At 42.9% G+C, this 18849-nt stretch overlaps 1 protein-coding gene across 2 annotated transcripts in view; it reads right to left on the reverse strand.

Moving 5' to 3' along the window:
• Positions 1 to 18849, reverse strand: part of asic1b (acid-sensing (proton-gated) ion channel 1b) — a 148308-nt gene that overhangs the window by 17798 nt on the left and 111661 nt on the right. The window contains exons 1-2 of one of the 2 annotated variants that reach the window (XM_034585146.1): positions 10711 to 11591; positions 4054 to 4204 (exon numbers count right to left, since the gene is read on the reverse strand). In XM_034585146.1, the coding sequence (XP_034441037.1) occupies positions 4054 to 4204; positions 10711 to 11328 (769 nt within the window). In that variant the 5' untranslated portion in view covers positions 11329 to 11591. Of the gene's footprint in view, positions 1 to 4053; positions 4205 to 10710; positions 11592 to 18849 lie in introns of those variants that run through there. The other variant, XM_034585147.1, reaches the window with a different exon arrangement.

Below are 18849 nucleotides of genomic sequence, written 5' to 3' on the forward strand. Positions count from 1 at the left end.
CTGTTTCTTTTTTAAACAGTATTTCATCCTCCCAATACCAAGGTTCTTTTTTATCTGTAAAATCAGATTAAAAAAAACTTTTCTTGAATGCATCCAAAGTTTTTCCACCATATGGGCTCTACCATACCCCCACTTCATCTCTTGCAAACAAATCATTACTGATCCTTCAGCGCGGGAATGTCTCCAAAGCCACCAGATTTAAAATACAGAGATTTACTCGGCACTGATACTTCACTGTGTGAACTTGTTGGCAAAGGCTTGAATGTAATTTATATGTAAGAGTACTTCAGCTTTAAACCTTGTTTCCACTCATTTGTATGCACAGGAAGAATTTATCAATTTCTTATGCTTAAAATTCTGTATAATTAGAACCACTTCTGACCAGATGTACTGACAAACCTCCAGCAATACACAGGTATAATGTGTGAAAACCGATTGATAAATTACACATAAACACCGAACTCTTACCCGTGTAACAATAGATAAACTGTAGCTGTTGTTCCTGAGGACATTTTAGTTGTTATTTAGAAAACAAAATAATCAATGTTTCAGAATAAAACTCTGCCTTATATGCCTCTATTATGTCTGGATTCTCTTACATGCATAACTTAGCATCTGTGGAGAACGTGATGTAAAGAATGTGTTTAAATTTACAAATCAGTGTTCAGGATTAACAATTAATTGCAATCAAAAGAGTAGAATTGTGTCAGTTGATGCTATGTGTGAAGCAAATCATGTGGAAATCAACTTTTATTTTTGGACAAGCCAGTTTGACTTGGCATCATTTTTATTTATGATTCTGGTGATCTCAGGTTCTCACGTGTAAAACGTTAACGGAGATGTTAGACATTGTACCGTCGATACACTAACAACAACATGAGCTTTTCCAAAGGCAAAATTTCACATTTTGCAACATCTCATGCGGCGTGACCGCATTTGCTCAGAATAATTAACTGTATGGTAACAAAGTAATGCTATAAATAGTAGACATATTTTAAAACACAAAGCAACAAAAACAATACCAGTAACAATGCAGAAAAACACACAAGGTGAGACTCAGGTCCATAAATCTTTTGGAGGTGCAGCTCTTTCTCATGTGCTGCTTTAGTCCATAACATGTAACTCTCCATTAAGGCTAACAGGTTGATTGGCATTCTGAGTGTGATGTTCAATGTGTGAAGATGTGCATGTACGTGTTTGATAAATACCTAATTTCTTTTTTCTTACAGACACAGACATGTGCACTTAGAACTTTTTTTTATGTGTGCTTTGATAAATGAGGCCCCAGATGTTTGTCTGGCACATTAGGCACTGCGGGGCATTCAGCCAGATTAAAAAACAGGTGCTAAATGCTGTTGTAATGGGATTAATCAGGGCCAATCTGTCTCATTTCGGAATTAATGGCAAAAGCATTCAGTCTTTAGAAAAACTGAATACGATACTAAAGGAATCGGTGGGTTGATATTTTTTCCAGAGATCCACCACAACAACAACAATTTAGTTGAAGGAAAAGGGCACTCTGTGAAGAGCGTTCCTCTGTCAAGGCCAAACAATCCTACAGAGAAAGGCAGTAATCTGATCATCTGCACCAAACTCATAGGTCTCATCATCTTGATGTCGGATTTGTTTTTTTTTTAAATCAAAACCCATTTATGATTTACTGAGATGAAATGTCCTATCTCACAAGGTTAGAATAGAACAGTTTAGAAAATACTTTATTGTCTACCTTTGTCGAGGCCGAAATTTGTCTTTGCTTACATGTGCAAAAATTGTAATGCGGAAAACTGTGGGTCTGCCTTTTAACCAGATCAACACTTAATGGGTTCCTCTCTGGCTCGTGCACCATTCCTCCACCAAGTTTGGTTCAAATTGGTTCAAGACTTTTTACATAATCTTGCTGAACAATACAGAAACAGACACAATTGAAAACATAACCTTGGTGGTGAAGGTACAAATGAAAACTACGTGACAAAATCACTGTATTATAGTGATGAGATTTTTAGTTTTCCACCATATCTGCTCTTATAAAAGCCTTTCAACATTAAATAATCTTACACAACCAACATTAAAAGTTATTAAATCATTTAGACTTGGAGTAGATGCAGCTTCATATTTAAATATTACATTCAGATCACAGCCTTCTGCTTTGTGCTTCGTGCGCAGTGTTTCCATGACCACACTGAACTCTTTACATTTATTTCTCAGAGTGAATTAAATATTGATACAAAAACACAGCAGCGGGCGCGGCAGCATTAAAAATCTGACGTTCAGGGTCTCCTGGAGCAGCACCGAGGAGACTCCACTGTGTTGATGAGGGGTTGACCCCGAATGGATGAGGCTCCAGACTGCATTGATCTTATATTGGCCATATGGTTCTCTGCTTGTTTGATTCATGTGCACTTTAAACCTAGCGGACAAGTGACACAATTATATTCCAATGAAATTAAATTCTCCTCAACAATGTCGATGTCTTTAAACGGTTTAGTCAATATTATCCATGGACACAGTGAGAGGATCTCAAATGATCCGACCATCTATTCATCAGGATCATCTCTCATTATTAAGGACAATGTTTCACAGAAGTGTCTCATCCATATGTTTAGTTAAATTACTTCTTGTTCCCCGTTTTATTTTAAAATTCACATCAGGTCTCTTCACTTCTGATCCTCCGGTGTCTCCTGTGCGTCTGATACCCACACCTTCCCTAATATGTCACACCTGTGTCTCATTGTCTCCCCTCCTTTTAGAATTGAGGGCACGGTCACAAACATGTGAATGCGAAGCGAATATCGAAGGTCAAAGTTCACCAAAGTTGAACTCCACGCGAAGCCATGCTGCAATTTGCTTTTGCAAAGAAAGCAAATGTTTTATTCACCTCCTCGCTCGCACAGATTGAAAGTGAACCAAGAGGCAAAGGTTTGCCGCTGTTACATTCCCGTAGGTGTGACCGTGCCCTAAGTCTTGCGGTGTCCTAATTCAGGGGCCAACTCCTTCGAGGACTCTGTCTGCGCCTCCTTCGTGGTTCGCATTGACCATAAAGGCTGAGCCAAAATAAGATTGTCTGGTTGACAGAGGAGTTCCTGGATCGGCATCAACAGCTTGTTCTCGCCCTAAATGCTGTCGTCTTGCAATGGAGCTGTAGTTGGACACAATGAGAACGTTTTGATGTCCCTTGGTTTTTTGAACATAGGTACCGGTAGCTGTTTGTTTGAGTTGAAGCCTGATACTCAAGCATCACTCGTCTCATTTCCATTACCTCTTTGAAAAATACTTTGTCACTAAAGCACAATTAATCCTGGGACAGGTTGACCCAAGGAGGATCCACCCAATGGAGCCTTTGTTTCTCATGGATGGAAGGACACATTTGACGGTGCATTTGTCGGAGCCTTCAAAGTAAGAAAGCCTAGTCTCGTCGGCTGTGACGCAATCTGTCATCAATTGCAGCCGCCGAAGGATGCAACCCCTCAATTGAGACACAGTATCTGTGTGTTCCTCCTGTGTTTGCCAGTTCATCTTGTCAACTTAGAGTACATCGTCCCACATTCAGTTCTTACGTGTATGACCATTATCTTTGAGAGTGTACATTTTGGCACTTTTGATTCTGTTGGCCTAATTCCTGTGAACTGAGCTCTCTGCATTAAAGACAGTGTTTTTTTTTTCATCCTGAACCTGCTTCTGCGTCTGACTAATGTGAAAAATTCAGGTGCATAGTAAGTGTAAATTTAGGACAGATCTTATTTAGCCGTAAGTATGCATATGTTCACTGCAGTGAAATGGATTTATGGTTTTACAATTACATCAAAAGGGACTTGCAGTGAGTACAGTATAGCTGAGTCAGGCCTCCATATGAGGGATAAGAGGGAAATCACTTCTTCCCCCTGAGACTTCTCAAAGCACCGACACTGAAAATAAGTTGCTCGTTTGGTATTAAACTGATTTAAAATTCTCTTTATAACTCAACTCCTTATAGGCAAACATACACATCATGTGGTTTTAGCTGCAGTCTTTAGAACACGGGATGTTTCATATGAAGTATCCTCCAGGTGAGCTTACCAGTCTCTCCCCACACGGGCAAGTATTCATCCTGCTGGATATCCAGCATCAGCTCCAGGCCATTTCCCATCCCTCCCTTCATCGTCACCATCAAGGGTCGTCCATCTTGGCCTGAGTTAAAGGTGTAGCATTTTCCGTAGCGTGTGAAAATCTGAAAAACACAGAATAAACAAGGATTTTAGTGAGTTGACACAAGAGAAAAGTAAAAGGTAGGGCGCATCTCGACCTATAACTCTCATCCCTGACCCTGGAGTGAAATCTCATTTTCCAGCTATACATATTTAATCCTTGAGTAGTGCAGATAAAGGGGGTGCTGAGTGGGAGATTGTTTCAGAAGCAAATAAAAAGCACACGCAGTAGCCCCCACCCATCGTCACAAACCTCAGAGGACTTACACTGTTAAGATGCTGTTGATATACAGTACGGAGCTCTCCCCACTCTCGGTGCTGCGTGATACACTGTGTGCTTGAGTGAGCTTGACACGACTTTTATTCCGAACTGGGATATCCTCTGCCTGAGCAATCTCACACACAACAACAATGACAGCTGGCATCAAAACAAATCTCCCAAAAACTTACTGCGGTTTCTTTTCTATTTCAAACACAGACTGTTGATGTTTTAAAGAGAGGTAATGACTCGTGTTTCATAACTATGGATCATTATCGGAGCTGAAACTATTATTAAATGAATCAATTATGCACTTGACAGATAATTAAACATCTTTAATGATTAAATAAATAAATATTAAAAAACATTCATTGGTTCCTGCTGCTTAAACATTAGCTTTTTTAAACGCCTGTTTTAAACAAAAATACATAGTGTAGTTTTTGTGGATAAATCATTAAAACCATAAGCAGGTTAATTGAAGACAAAAACAATCTTTGTTTGCAGCGCTAATCATCATCAAATCTTAACCTGCAGCTAACGATTATTATTGCTTTTGATAAATTTGCTGATTATTTTCACAATCGACTATGTGGTTCACAAAAACTGTAAGAACCGTTTACATAGTGTTTACAAAAATCATGTTTTATCCACCCAACAGTCCAATAATACAAAACATATTCAGTTTGATATAGTAGAAAACTTAATAAAACAGCAAATATTCACTTTTACAAATCAGGAACCAGTGAATCTTTGGCATTGGTGCTTGAAATCCACTTAACTGCTTCAGCTTTAATCAAATCATCATCTGGCTTCGTCTTTACCAAATGTATTCAAAGCATCCGATTGAATTAGCTCAACATGCTCCAGTTCCACTTTTATCTCTGCGACACACGGCCACCGATGCAAACAGGAAGGCACACATTGTATAACAGGATGTGCTGGAGGGATGCTGAGGAGCGCAGCAGGGATCTGCGACCTATTGGCAAAGACATGATTGCCAGTGAACTAATGGATGTGTAATCAAATCATCAGACATTAGGGGATGGAAAAGCATGGGCGGGATCCAAAATAAAACATTCCCCTACTCCCGCTTGTCTGGCTGCACAATTGCGAGCCCCGTATCACAACAACCTAGCTCCCAATCAACTCACCATTAACCTTCAACGTTCTGACATAAATAAGACAAAATGGTAAAAAGAAACAAAAAAAGGGGGTTTGTGTAGAATGAATAAGTCTCATACTTCCACTCTTTGTCTGTATTCACAACATACATAGGAGACAAGGCTCCGGTGTAACATGGCAGTAAAAATAACCACATTACGACACAAATGGCTTGTTTTTCTGCTGAGGCGGCCTAAAACAGGTGGCAGCTTCCTATCATGTGAATGTGCTGTGTGAGGATCTTGGGAACACACAGGGAGGCGTTTATTACACAGGCTGACTTATGAATCAGACGTTAGCCGTGCGTGACAAATTACTCAGATGTCACAGACGGCAGATGCACGGAGCGGAGAGAAAAAATTGCAGCCATGTCTCACAATAAAAAAGTTAGGATTACGTGATACCTGGACAGTGAAATGTGTGGGGGGAGAATGAAGCGTGAGCCACGATAGATTGCCTCCCATGGCGCGGTTATATAGGAGCTTTTAAGACGCAAAGTGGCGAAATGTAATAAAAAGCGGTCTGACAGTCGACACAATATGAGATGTGACCTTTCAAGTGCGTAAGTGGAAAAACTGAGTCAAAAGCAGCGGCTGCAACACCCGCCTATGTGCGGTGACTCCAGAGCAGACTCCAAACATCAATAAAATGGCCCTGAAATCCATCTTAGTCGCAGAGTCGTCTCTAGCCAAAATCAGATCACTGTATATCATTGCTCTTTGGAATATAGACGCAGGGAAATCTTATGAAATCAGAGCGGCACTTGCATCCACAACTTAGGGAAAAGCCTGCAGGAAGGAAATGTCTACTGCTTTTTAAGTCTCAGACTGGATTTTCCCCCCCATTAAATCCTGCAACAGCCAAACAAGCCATGTTTTATTTAAAAATCTACAACTAATTAACTTGTACGGACGATTTCTTTTAAAGGTTTTACCCATTTACAGCTCACAAAGACAGAATCTCCAAGAGACAAGTTAGAACATTTAGAGAAAGAGGCAGCGTGGATCACACTGAGAAGAGAAAAAGCATTTGGCGGATCAAGACAACCGTGATAAGATCGTTTGTGAGTGTGTGTTTATCTCTGTGCATGTCCCCAAGTGTGCATACACATACAACAATGTGAAAAAGCATGCATGAATATGGGTGAGTGTGTGTGTGTCTGTGTGTACAGTTTTTGCATGGAGGTGTACGGCCACCCCTGCTTGCCATCTGCGTGTATGTGTTGATAATGTGGTGACTGACTGCAGGAGGCTTGTATAGTCAGAGTTGCTGTGGTAACCAGGGGATTGTGCTGGCTGCATCGAGTGAAGAGCAGCGGTGGGTGCCGGTGGTGACCTTGGGGAGTCAGGATCTTCACTGTGTTCTGAGGCTCTGAGGTTAACGTTTACTCTCAACATGCTTCTTCTTGTCTTTCTATCAAGCGGTCTGTCTTATCCTGTGTTGCTGACAGTGTTTTACAGTGCTGTGCATTATTTTGGTAAAGAGAAACCTTTTACCTGAAGCAGAAAGCCCATTATCACCAAACACGAAACCGTTCCTTGGATAATATTTCAAGAAAAACTAATTAATTCTCGGCAGCATAAGTGCTGTTTATAATGGCTCTACACCGTGATGGTAAACATTAGTAATCTGTTGCTGTTAACCTTTTAGTTCAAGTACATTAAGCATTAAGGGTGAACAAATATTTGCGTTTCTTAAGCAGCTTTTCCTGAGTGAGTAAATCCCATATTAAGGTTGGTTCTTGCGCCGCTGAACACTGAGCCCTTCACATTGCATCAAAAAAAGAGAGGCATGATATCTCTGTAAGTTGTAAACACAGAAGTTAAATATTGAAATCGCCCCGGCCTGTGTGAGGAAGAACGCTGAGAGAGACATCACCCTGTGTCCTTCTAGCAGGGTGTGGAAATGTCACTGTCTCTCTCTTTCGATAAAAAATTCACAGACAGACAGGCCGAGGCTGTTGAGATGGCCCTTGGCTATCCTCACATGACAATGTGACGAGGATGCACAAGCTGTTCCCTAAAGTTCCCCCGAAGAACCACTTTTTCTCCTCTCCATTGATTTCGAGATTGGTTCTGAGCACCAAGGTGCAATGTGTTATGACAGTTACAAAAACACCACCTATGAGAGATGGTCGGGGTCCAGCGTGGCAGTGAATCAACTCAGATATGTTGATATTGTCACTGTGGTATAAAGGCCATTAACTAGTGTTCGAAAAATGAAAGAATACACAAAAACTCTGCATCCACACTGTGCTACATCTATGGGAAGGGAACATAGAATGTATGTAAAGATGAACAGTTCGTCTCCACTTTAATTAAATTGAAATGAATTAAAGTTAATTAAATTGAAATTAGGCTAAAGCCTCCCAGATATGAACAACACCATATTGTTGGGGGGTATTAGATCCACATTTGGAACCAAAGTTTGTGCCGTAGCGATCAGGGGATGGAGCCACCGTGACGAGGTCCCGTCCATACACACGCTTAACCAATCACGAGTCAGTGTGTGCTGTTAATCAAGACCTTGTTTTTATAGCATCCAATAACTAACAAAACCAAAGTTACTAGAACAATGAACCCTTCAGTGTTATAAGAACTATCTGTAATCACAGAAACCATCTAATTTATTTGATGTGTTCTCTATAATTTTTTTATAGCTTAGTCCACGTCCCATCCACTAACAGGGAGGAGGCTGGGTTTATGAATTACCTTAGAAATTGAATATATTCCATGAGGTTATTTGGTCAAACCTCTAATAACGTTTCCGAAATGCCTCTATAGTTATCAGGGAGCAGGTCTGAGCTAAATGTGCATGTAGAGAGAAAGCGAGAGAGTTGAGAGCAGAGCTTCTCCAGTCAAGAGGGGGCACGGGACTCACACCTGTTGAATAAAATGTGTGTGTCTGCTCTGCCTTGTGGACTAATGAAGCTGCAGTTGGCAGATAGAGAGGTGGTGGAGTTTTGCCAGACAGAGTAGAACGTGCAAACTTCTACTCTGCAAAGTCTAGAGGAAGCTGTGTCTGAACTGAGAGTCTGGTGAGAGCAGATAAAGAGCAAAGCACAAGAACTGTTGGGGCGGATGTGGATCAGGAGGTAGAGTGGGTCCAAACTTAGTGGGAAAGGTTGATGGTCCAATCCAGGGCTCCTCCAGTCTACATGTTGACATGTCCTTGGGATAGACACATGATTGAGTGCTAGAGAAGTGCTACATATATATAATCACTGTATGAATGTGACTCACTGTAAAGAGCTTCAAATGTGTGTTAAAACTTAAGAGTTATGGAAATGCAGTCCACTTACATCTTAAGTATTACTTATAGCATGAGGCATTTTCTCTCAAAGTATTTATGCACTAAATTTACAATAAAAATAAAAAAGCATCCACTACATTGATATTTCAGACAGGAAATAAAAATAGAAAAATGGAGCTCCATTTAGATTCCCCGGTAAGATTCAAACTGTCAGTCAATCGGGAACATGGGAGGGACAGAGGCTGGCTGTGTTCTCGGGTCGATTTCGTTACTGAAATCAATGTTCAAAATCTGCGAGTGAGGACAGAATGAAGCATGTGTGTTGTTCGAGCACAGATAAAGAAGGATTGAGCAGCTGCATGGAGGGAAGGATGGATTGATGAGGCAGAGGGGGGGAAACCAAATTTACGATTTCCATGAGAGACACCGGCAACATGGGGGGGTTCCTGCACAAAAGTCAATAGATCCCGAAGCCCATTGTACGTGGACAGGTTCGCCTTCCTATTCCACACCTTACTTCTCAAGTGTGACTGATTCTATTGGCCTGACTCATGCCGACAGCTCATCTTGCTCACCCAGAGGCCAAGCATCGATTATCTATGCACTAACATATCCCCCAAACTCAGAGCTTGGCTCAATGTTTATCTCCGAAACAGGTTGCTTCTGCTTGGTCACCCTTTAAAATGCTCTACAACAACAACACGGAGTGTTCCTAAAGATGCTGGTGAGAAGAAATGTGTTTGTCTGTGATAACTTGCCTTGTGGTTCCAGACGTGTTGCATTTAAATCTGTGTGTACAAGAGAGGCAGATTCTTTGATGCATTATTTGAGGATATGTTTTGATGCCATAGAGGCCGAGAGTTTCAGATACAAATAAGAAATAACACTCGGTCACATCTGCTGCTGGAAAAAAAAAAGAACTACAACCAAAAAATATCTAACTATTTCAAACAATACAAGAAATTCTACTTAACTGAAAATGGAATTGGTTAAAGAGGCGGGAGAGAGGGACAACGGTTTTCCTATTTTTCTCCAGTCAACAGTGAAGAGCAATCAATGGGGCTGCAGTTTACCAGCGAGCCCGGCCCTAACTGCTCTTCATCCCAGTGTCAGGGAGCATTTTAAAGCATTGCTAAATGAATCAAAAGTCTTCATTAGGGCCAGATTGGTCTCTTGTGAGCACAGGATTGTACACACATTGATCCGGAGGTAATGGACGACAGAGTAGAGACCAGTTCAGACCGTATGGGGGGAAGCAGAAACCTGCTGGGTTTTTAAATGGTCTCCAATAAAATGAGTCAACTTTGGATATTAGTTGATGTTGAACCCGGACATTCTACAGTGTCTGTGGGTGAATAACGAGACTAAAAGAGAGCTGGATTAAATGTGAACAAGCAAATATTACATCAAGTGTTGTCAACTCAGGGGATTTAGGGAAAACCACAGGAATATTAGAGCAAGTATGGAGCTATATTGTCCGCAGAAATACAATTATGTAAAACAAATCACTCAGTGCTCAGCATGAGACTACGCAGGAATGTAATTGTTGCATTTACATGGCCGCAGCTTAAGAGCTATGAGAGAGTTAATTGAACTAGTGAGGCACATAACCAAGCAACAGTGCAGAGATGTGTGCACAGCCTGCTGATTGCACGGCTTCAAAGCAAATTAATTACACAGCCACTTGATATCTATCCACGCGACGCATAAAAGATACTGACAATTACAACCAGTTCACCTTGCGACTCAGCCTCATGCAAAAGCTGCATCCACCTCTGAAAGCTGCATCAACCTGTTGGGAGGGGGTGGGGGCGCATGAAAAAGGCAAAAGCAGCAGAACTTTGGCGACACACTCACGGTGCTGAAATTACGCGGCCCGCACATCTCTCCCTGGTACCGACAGTACAGCAGCATCTCCTCCAGCTGGTGTCCCAGTCGGTCCAGCAGCTGCCGCATGGACGGCTGGGACTCCCGGGGCGGGGGCAGAAAGTGGTTGAAGTCCAAAATCCGAGACAGCGGGGACCAGGACGGCTCATCCGGCGCCGCGCTCCCTCCGTCGTGGCCCCTCAGAGGAGTGAGCGCCTCCCTCGCAGCGGGGGACACCTGCCAGTTCCTCCCCAGGAGCCCCAGCCACCTCCCCGCGCTGAATATGTCCGTCTTCTTCATGCGCCGCGGCAGCAGCAGGTTCTGGTTGCAGATGGTGACCGCGGGGAAGACGAGGCGCTTGGCGTACACCATGTGCGCCTTGGTGTACACGGGCGAGGAGAGCAGGTAGCGCACTCTGTTCGAGGACCAGGTGAAGAGCAGAGCCAGGGCGGCGAGGAACGCCAGCAGCCACGCGACCCTCCGGGGGTAGGAGCCGCTGAGGAAGATGTGCCTCAAGCCGTGCAGGGTGGTGTGTTTCAGGAAGAGCTTCCCGGCTTCGGCGAGGGAGCCCGGTCTCGGTTTCGATCCAGACACGTCACACTGGCACATTTTGGAGGGACGCAGGTGCGCGCTTCCAACATTGGGTCCCGCCGTGTGTGGCACACAGTGGCTGTGCCGAGACTCGCCCGTGCGCTCTCAGATGGCTGCTGCTCGTGTGCGTGTGGCTGCGAGAGGAGCGCACGCAGCTCTGCTCGGTGCTCTCGGGCTCTGAGCAGCAGCTTGTGGCGGTGATGGGGGAGTAGTCAGTCGCACAGCGCTCCCCGAGCTCGTCCTGCGGGGAAGCGAAGTTCTTCTCAATGATTTAGTGCGCCACTGTGCACCAAATTCAGTCCAGGGGATTATATCTTCTAAATTGCCAAAGATGTGGAGGAAATGCCCCAGAGACTGTGGATTTAGTGAAAATCCCAGAGTCATATTGTAATTACATGTTTCTCCTGTCTGCCCCCCCATCCCACACAATTCATTCTCACTTTCAATTTCAGCCTCCCCTTCCTCCTCCTCCTCACACACACATAATCCCTCCTGGCTCCTAATAACACACACAGGTTGGAGCAAATATCCCTTTTAGGACTTTGTATTGACTTCATTGCGGACAGCCTGTAACCAAAACCTTATCCCCAACCTTAACCCTGACCAATTCATGACTAACCCTAACCTGAACCTAACCACAATTCACATCTCACCTCTAACCTTAATCAGGACAGCAGAAATGAAGGTTTGACACACCATTTGGTGCCCATGAGGTCAACTGGTCCTGGCAAGGTCAGTGTTTATGCTGAAAAAGGCCATAAAGAGGCACCAACACACACACACACGAACCATAATCCCTAATGTTTGCACAGAACTTTGCATTGATTTCCATTCATTGTGGACAGATTAACCAAATCCCTTACCATGATTCACATTTTACCAACCCCAACCAGGACCTCTGAAATGATTTTTGCACACACACACACACACACACACACACACACACACACACACACACACACACACACACACACACACACACACACACACACACACACAAACACACTGCATTATCCTATAGAAAGTAGTACTGTATAGAGACTGCAGTCTCTTTCATTACTCTTCCACCAGTTGAATTTTAAATGTTTAAGATTAAAAGTTTAAAAAAAGAAGAAAAGATTCACATCCATGGGGATTCTCAGGATATTCCTGACTGTCAACTTTCTGATGCGTTTCACAGTAAGATGTGAAACGTTATGGGGAAAACAAAAAAGGTCAAGGTGTCTCTGGGAAACTGATGCAAATCATGTGGAGAGTCTTTCAAGCCTCTCCTGAATTCCTGAAGAGCCTAACTCAGATTTAATGGGGGTTTCGACCCTGCAGTGTCCCAGTTTGGCTGCGAGGAGGGAGACCTGTGTGCGGCGAGCAACAGAGGCTTGAATGCACCAAGCGTTTTATAAACACCATCTTTCTCTCTTGGGGTGTAGGTTAAGTGGAGGTTCATGCTTGGTTGGTCATCATCACTTTGTGTTCACAGTAAAAGCTGTTTCTCATGCAGGCCTGACTCTCACTCTCCGTCCTACATTTTGGGGACAGTGTGTATTAATGTGTGTCTGGGAACAAGGTGCCATCACTACAAAGAAGTCTGAAAGGGCAAAATACACGAGCAGACAGAGAATCAGACATCAGGAAAAATGCTAATAAATTAGCCAGATTATAAAACACTTTAATCGAAGGAAAAACTGAGCAAACTGTTGGTAGTTATCCATCCTTGCACAATTCATAAAGGTCCAGGGTCAACATGTAATGCACATTAAACCGTAACGCCTTCCTTTTGCCTTCCTCTTTTGTTTGGCTATCAGGGGGCAGGGCTACTGGCCGACCAGGCAAACAGGGCAACTGCTACAGACCTGAGGCTTAGCAGCAACTTCAGTCCAAACCAATGTAACCACTGCAATTAGTTGATTGGTTTGTGTGGTGAAGTAAATATTTTTTAACCACATTCTGGTGAATGGTGACCGAGAAGTCTCTTAAGTGCATTAAAGCAAAAGACGAATCCAAAAGCCCCAACCTGCAGAAGCCACAACGAGACTGCACAAGCCCCACAACAGAAACCGAAACACAACCACAACGAAAGAGAGCGACAAGGTATGTTTACAGTCTTTGAGAAGCTCCTGTTTCTGAATCTTCATCATTTCAATTTTATGTTATGTTGTGTATTTCTAAAATCATACCCATAAGACCAGGTAGTAGAGCAGCATAGAAAAACTCTCCACATTTCCCAGCTCGTGTAAAGTCAGTTTTGGCCCCATGGCCCCTGGCAGATTAAACAAGCCATGCCGGGAGGTTGGTTAAAAACCCATCAGATTACTCTGCCCCGTCAGAGGACTTCGTGATATGCAGTGTTGTCTCATCTCAGCAATTAACCTGGTCTGCACAATGTTATCATATTAAAAAATTTGATAGAAAAATACAACCTGCAATGTTGTACGAGGATGTCCGATGCCAACACTTTTCCAGCTCTTGCCTTGTACAGTGTCTGTGCATGGTATGATGAAGTTCGGTATAATTAAGCCACTACATTGCAGTGAGGTGAACTCTAATTGCAGGTCAGTGAAAGGGCGCAAACTCCAGCCTTCTGCATTAAAGGTAAACGTGCTGCACATGAATCAACCAGCCTGATTCTCACATCTTCGATTTTCTGCCTTGCTACACAAAGGGCTCGCTTCATCCTGCATTCACGGGAATACTGAGCTGCAGACTCGATTTTAACCAACTGCAGTCTACTTGATAGCACATAAAGATAGTACATGACACAGATTTGAACACAACAAGGAATAGAAGATGACATCAGACGGGTTCAAACAGGACACCGCCTGCTTACTTAGACTTTTCATTCTCATTCCCTCCACGGCAGTATACTGTAGCACATACCATTATGTCCCTTCTGAGGACAATCGAGTCATTTACTCGGGTGATTACTCATGTTTTAACAAGTGAGGGTGTCATGGGGAATGGCTGCTCTTGGGCCCATGATGACGGTTGAGTGAGATCCCACCGTCGCATATACAAGGCTTGTACCAGTATATGCTTGATTCAGTGCAGTTGGATGTCATGCATAGAGAGCTAACACGTCTGTGAACAGGCGAGTACGAAAATGAGAGGACAAGACAAACCAACATGAATGAAAATCCAACGCAAAACAGTGACTGAATTCTAAGAGTAAACGTTGTGGTGTGAACATAGATTATTTGTAATTTATGTCTGAAAATACTGCGGGTGGTGCATTAGAATTCACCTGAGATGGAGCCTGACACTTCTGGCATTCAACAGCATTTGTTTCAACACCGTCTCCCCGGCCAACTCATCAAGACAGAGAGAGGAGAGGAGAGGAGAGGAGAGGCTCTGTGGGACGAGCTAATCCGTCTGGATGAAGGGATAATGATGCACCCGCTTGACAGGGAAACACAATCCCACAGCAACTTTAACAACAACAGAATAACAAATGCACGCTGATGTGAAACTGCAGTTTAAGAGTTTCACTAATGTTCCCATTATGGAAGCAAACAGGAGTATTTGTTATGAGTTCAAGCTTTAGTCTATTAATAACTAAGAACCGGAGACGTAAATAAATATCCTGTTTGATTGACTAGATCATAAAATACATCATGAATCAACAGTGGACTGGAATGGCGATCAGTAGATTACATACCTCGGCCAACGCCCAACACTCCCCTTAAACTCAATCGAGCCTTATAGCTAAGCCAAGGAAACAACACTAAACTACCACATTTAAATCCACTATATCCTGCTTTTTATTTGGATACACAGCAAAATTGCACCTTCATAGATATAAGTCCCCAAATATGTCTGATTTCCATGAATTATTTGGATCGGTGAAAATAGCGGTGTCTCCACTCAGGGGCCACATCCCTCAGAGGCTGCATCTGAAGACAGATTGTGTCATTGTCCCATTTCAAAGGCTCCTTCAAATGCGGTCGGCAAATGCGTCCGTGGATCCTTCTCGGTTCAACCGATCCCAGGATTAATTGTGCCTTGATGACAAACCGCTTTTCAGAGCCAGCAAGCAATGAGACTTCAGATGCTTAAATATAATGCTTCAACTCACCCGAACAGCAAACACACGTTAGGAAAAACCGTGGGGCATTAAAACTTTCTCGTCGTGTCAAACTACAGCTCTATTGCTAATCAAAAGCAGTACGAGCGGGACAAGCTAGTCACGGCGATCACAGAAATCCTTTGTAGAGCAGACTGTCTCCTTCGCGGTCTACACGGCCCCTTAAGGAGGAGGTCTTCATTCTCTGAAGGAGGTTGTCCCTCAATTGGGACACAGCTATCGTCTCGCGATCCCGTTATGTTAAAGAAAGTCCTAAAAAATTCCTGGATCTGCTCCTTTCCCGTGATTTAATGAGTTGTTTATTGGCACTTGACCCATCCTCCCACCAGGTTTCGTGCAAATCCATTCAGTTGTTTTTACATAATCCTGCTAACAAAAGAAACAACCAACAAACAAATAGGGTGAAAACACAACCTCCTTAGTCGAGGTATTACAGGGAAATTAAAACATAAATCCCATAAAAAAGCAGTTTTCTTCTTTCTCAATGCAGACATTGGCTTAAAAAACCCACTGACTTTCCAAAGTTTATACTCCCACAGCAGAACTTTTGAATGTATAAAAGTACATCACCTTTCTCTCCAAAGCACAAGTTCAGGCAGCCTAGGACTGTTACTTTAAATGGAATTACAGTGCGACATTCTAATAATCACAGACAGTTCAATCACCATTTTGTGAGTGTGAATCTGTCTCTTGCCAAGTAATTTCAATGACGTTATTGAGACAAATCTGAGAACCGCTGAATGGTGCGTTGATGGGGACTTTGGTTAACACCCTGACGGCGTGCGGTGTAAATTTATGGACACGTTTTTGAAGTCAGACCTGTCAGCCGCGCCACAGTCAAACAAAAAGGGACGCAATTACGGAAAAGATTCTCAGTTCACAAATGTCAGTATCTGTTGGAAACTGAAGTCATGAATTTCCATCGCAGGCTATTAAACACTACAGTGTATTAGTTGCTTGATCGCTGGGAGCTAATGTGAATGGGAGTAATCACTAGATGGCTGTTTTTTCAGCTTTGACAGTTCCTCCAAATGAGAAAAGGACCTCAATTTCAATCAGGGGTGACGAACGAAGCATTTAAAGGTTAAAGGATAAATGAAAATGGCAGCGACAAGCACAGAAATTGAATAGCTGCCACTTTACGTCATATCATATCTTGTCATTTTAGCGAGCTAGCCAGGCTACCTTTTGGCAGGCAGTGTGTGCCATGCTCGGGGCTGAATTACATGCAGTAGTTTTCCTTAAAACCACCACAATTAGTATTCAAACCGGGGGCAGATATTTTAAAAAATTTTCCCATCTTTAATATATTTATATAAAACAATGAAAGACATCTTTGTCTCTTTTATTACTAGCGTTTTTTGTTTGCTTTATATATTTATTTCCTTAGAATTTCTTTCTTTCTCTGTTTTACACTTTCCCCAAGGTCTTCATGCAGAAATGCCTATACTTGAATAGATGTGCTGAGAATAATACAGCCTATAATACATTGCTGTGTGTTTACAGTACAGGCACTGCAGACTTATATAGGGGCTTTAAGTTTATTTTGATAAATCTGCATGTTGATGAATCTGTAGATATTTGGAAGAGAAAGTGCTCTCACTTACCCCACAATCCTCTGATTGGGAGTCTGGGGAACTGGGAATCAGAATTAGAAATACTTTATTGATCCCTGAGGGGAAATTGGGTTTCATTACAGTTGCAAAACAAAAATAGAAATTTATAAAAAGGAAACATTACAATAAAAATATAAAAAATGAATGTAAAAAGAAGAAATATGTGCATTTTGTGAACTGTACTACAATGTGTATACTATCATACAGTATATACAACAGCAAGGTGGCTATTGCAGATAGGTTGTAATAAATGATGGTGCACAGAGGGAAACAATCTGCAGTTGTGATCACAGCATGATGTAATACAGCTCTTTAAAATGCAAGTGTGGTACATTCAAATGTGCTGTTATCCATCGATCTATCTAATCTTAATTAAAATAAATAATTGATATATAAACTACATTGAGCCTGTGGATTGCAATTATTGCGATCACAAATCAATGAAAATGTATTAATTCTTAATTTGAATAGGGAGGGAAAGAAGCAACATTAATATCCTCTCTGAAATGTGGAGGCTGAGGAGAGAATGAGCCTCTGAGGTCCACGTTGCTCTGTTTGTCTGGCTGCCTGCTCGGATGCTGGAAGGCATGTTTGCGAGAGCTCGGGGTGTCGAGGTGCTCGGCAGTTAATCAAACTGTCATTCTGGGTCCACACTGGGGTGGTGCTGGCCACCCTGGACCTTGACATGAGTAGAGTCAAAATACATGCCACCAGGCAAACAACGCTGCCCAGCTCCCCTCCCGACCTCTCTCCTCCCCACTATGTCTTAAATCTACTTGGCTGTACAAACTCTAGCGCTATCATTACTTCTCTATACTCACTGTTTACCCTCAGTACTTACAGTACAAACCCCCAGTGTGTTTGTCAGGGTATGAACACAAAGCACTTTCCCTCCTTCTGCCGTTCTCTGCTGTGTGTCTTTACATTATATGTCAACCCTCCTCGCACACACCATTGTTCTTTACTGTGCTTCTCTCTTTCCCCCTCTCTCTGTGATCTCCATATTCTCTCTGGCTCTTCTGGTTACTGCAGTCTCTTCTCTGTTTCCCACTGGGGGACGAGAGCAGGCAAAGAGAACGCAAGAGAGGGAGGGAGGGAGGGAGGGAGGGAGGTGGGGAAGGATGGAGCAGAGGAAGAGAAATGGGGAGGAGGCATGGAGAGCAGCAGTGGCAGTCATGGTCCCGTAGCTGCGGGGGCTGACAGAGGAGCAGGTGGTGATTTACAGAGACAATTTTGAGGATAATTGTGTACATGATCTGCTATAAAGGGACAAATGTCACAAAAGCCACTTTTCCTGCAGCCTCTCAATCTCTGGGGCTATAAGAATGAATTAAATAACTCGTCAGATAAGTGCTACTCTACTGTAAGAACAGTGTGAGATGAGAGTCAGTGGTAGTAGCTCAAGAGCTGCTCTGCAAGCCTGTGAACCCAGAGCTTCAGGCTGTGACACTGAAACAAAGCTAAATGTTGAAGAACGTCATCAGAAACACTCTGCTCTATGCTCTGAAAGTTTGTCCTTGGTTTTTAAACTAATATAATTTGATTGAACGCAGCATAATAAGTGTCGTGAACGAGTAGAACCTGCTTAAATGCTGCTACGTACACATCATCCATCCATCTATTATCTATACTGCTTTTCCTTTCAGGGTTGTGTGGGAGCTGGAGCCAATCCCAGCTGCCAGTGATGGAGACGCAGGGTACACCCTGGTCGCCAGTCCCTGTCAGGTCTGGTAGAGACAAACAACCATTCATGCTCACATTTACACCTACAGACAATTTAGAGACTCCAAAGAAGCTAAGCTGCATGTCTTTGAAGAGAAAACCCAGACAGACACAGGGAGAACA

This window comes from Hippoglossus hippoglossus, chromosome 5 (assembly GCF_009819705.1).
Source record: "Hippoglossus hippoglossus isolate fHipHip1 chromosome 5, fHipHip1.pri, whole genome shotgun sequence".
Taxonomy (NCBI): domain Eukaryota; kingdom Metazoa; phylum Chordata; class Actinopteri; order Pleuronectiformes; family Pleuronectidae; genus Hippoglossus; species Hippoglossus hippoglossus.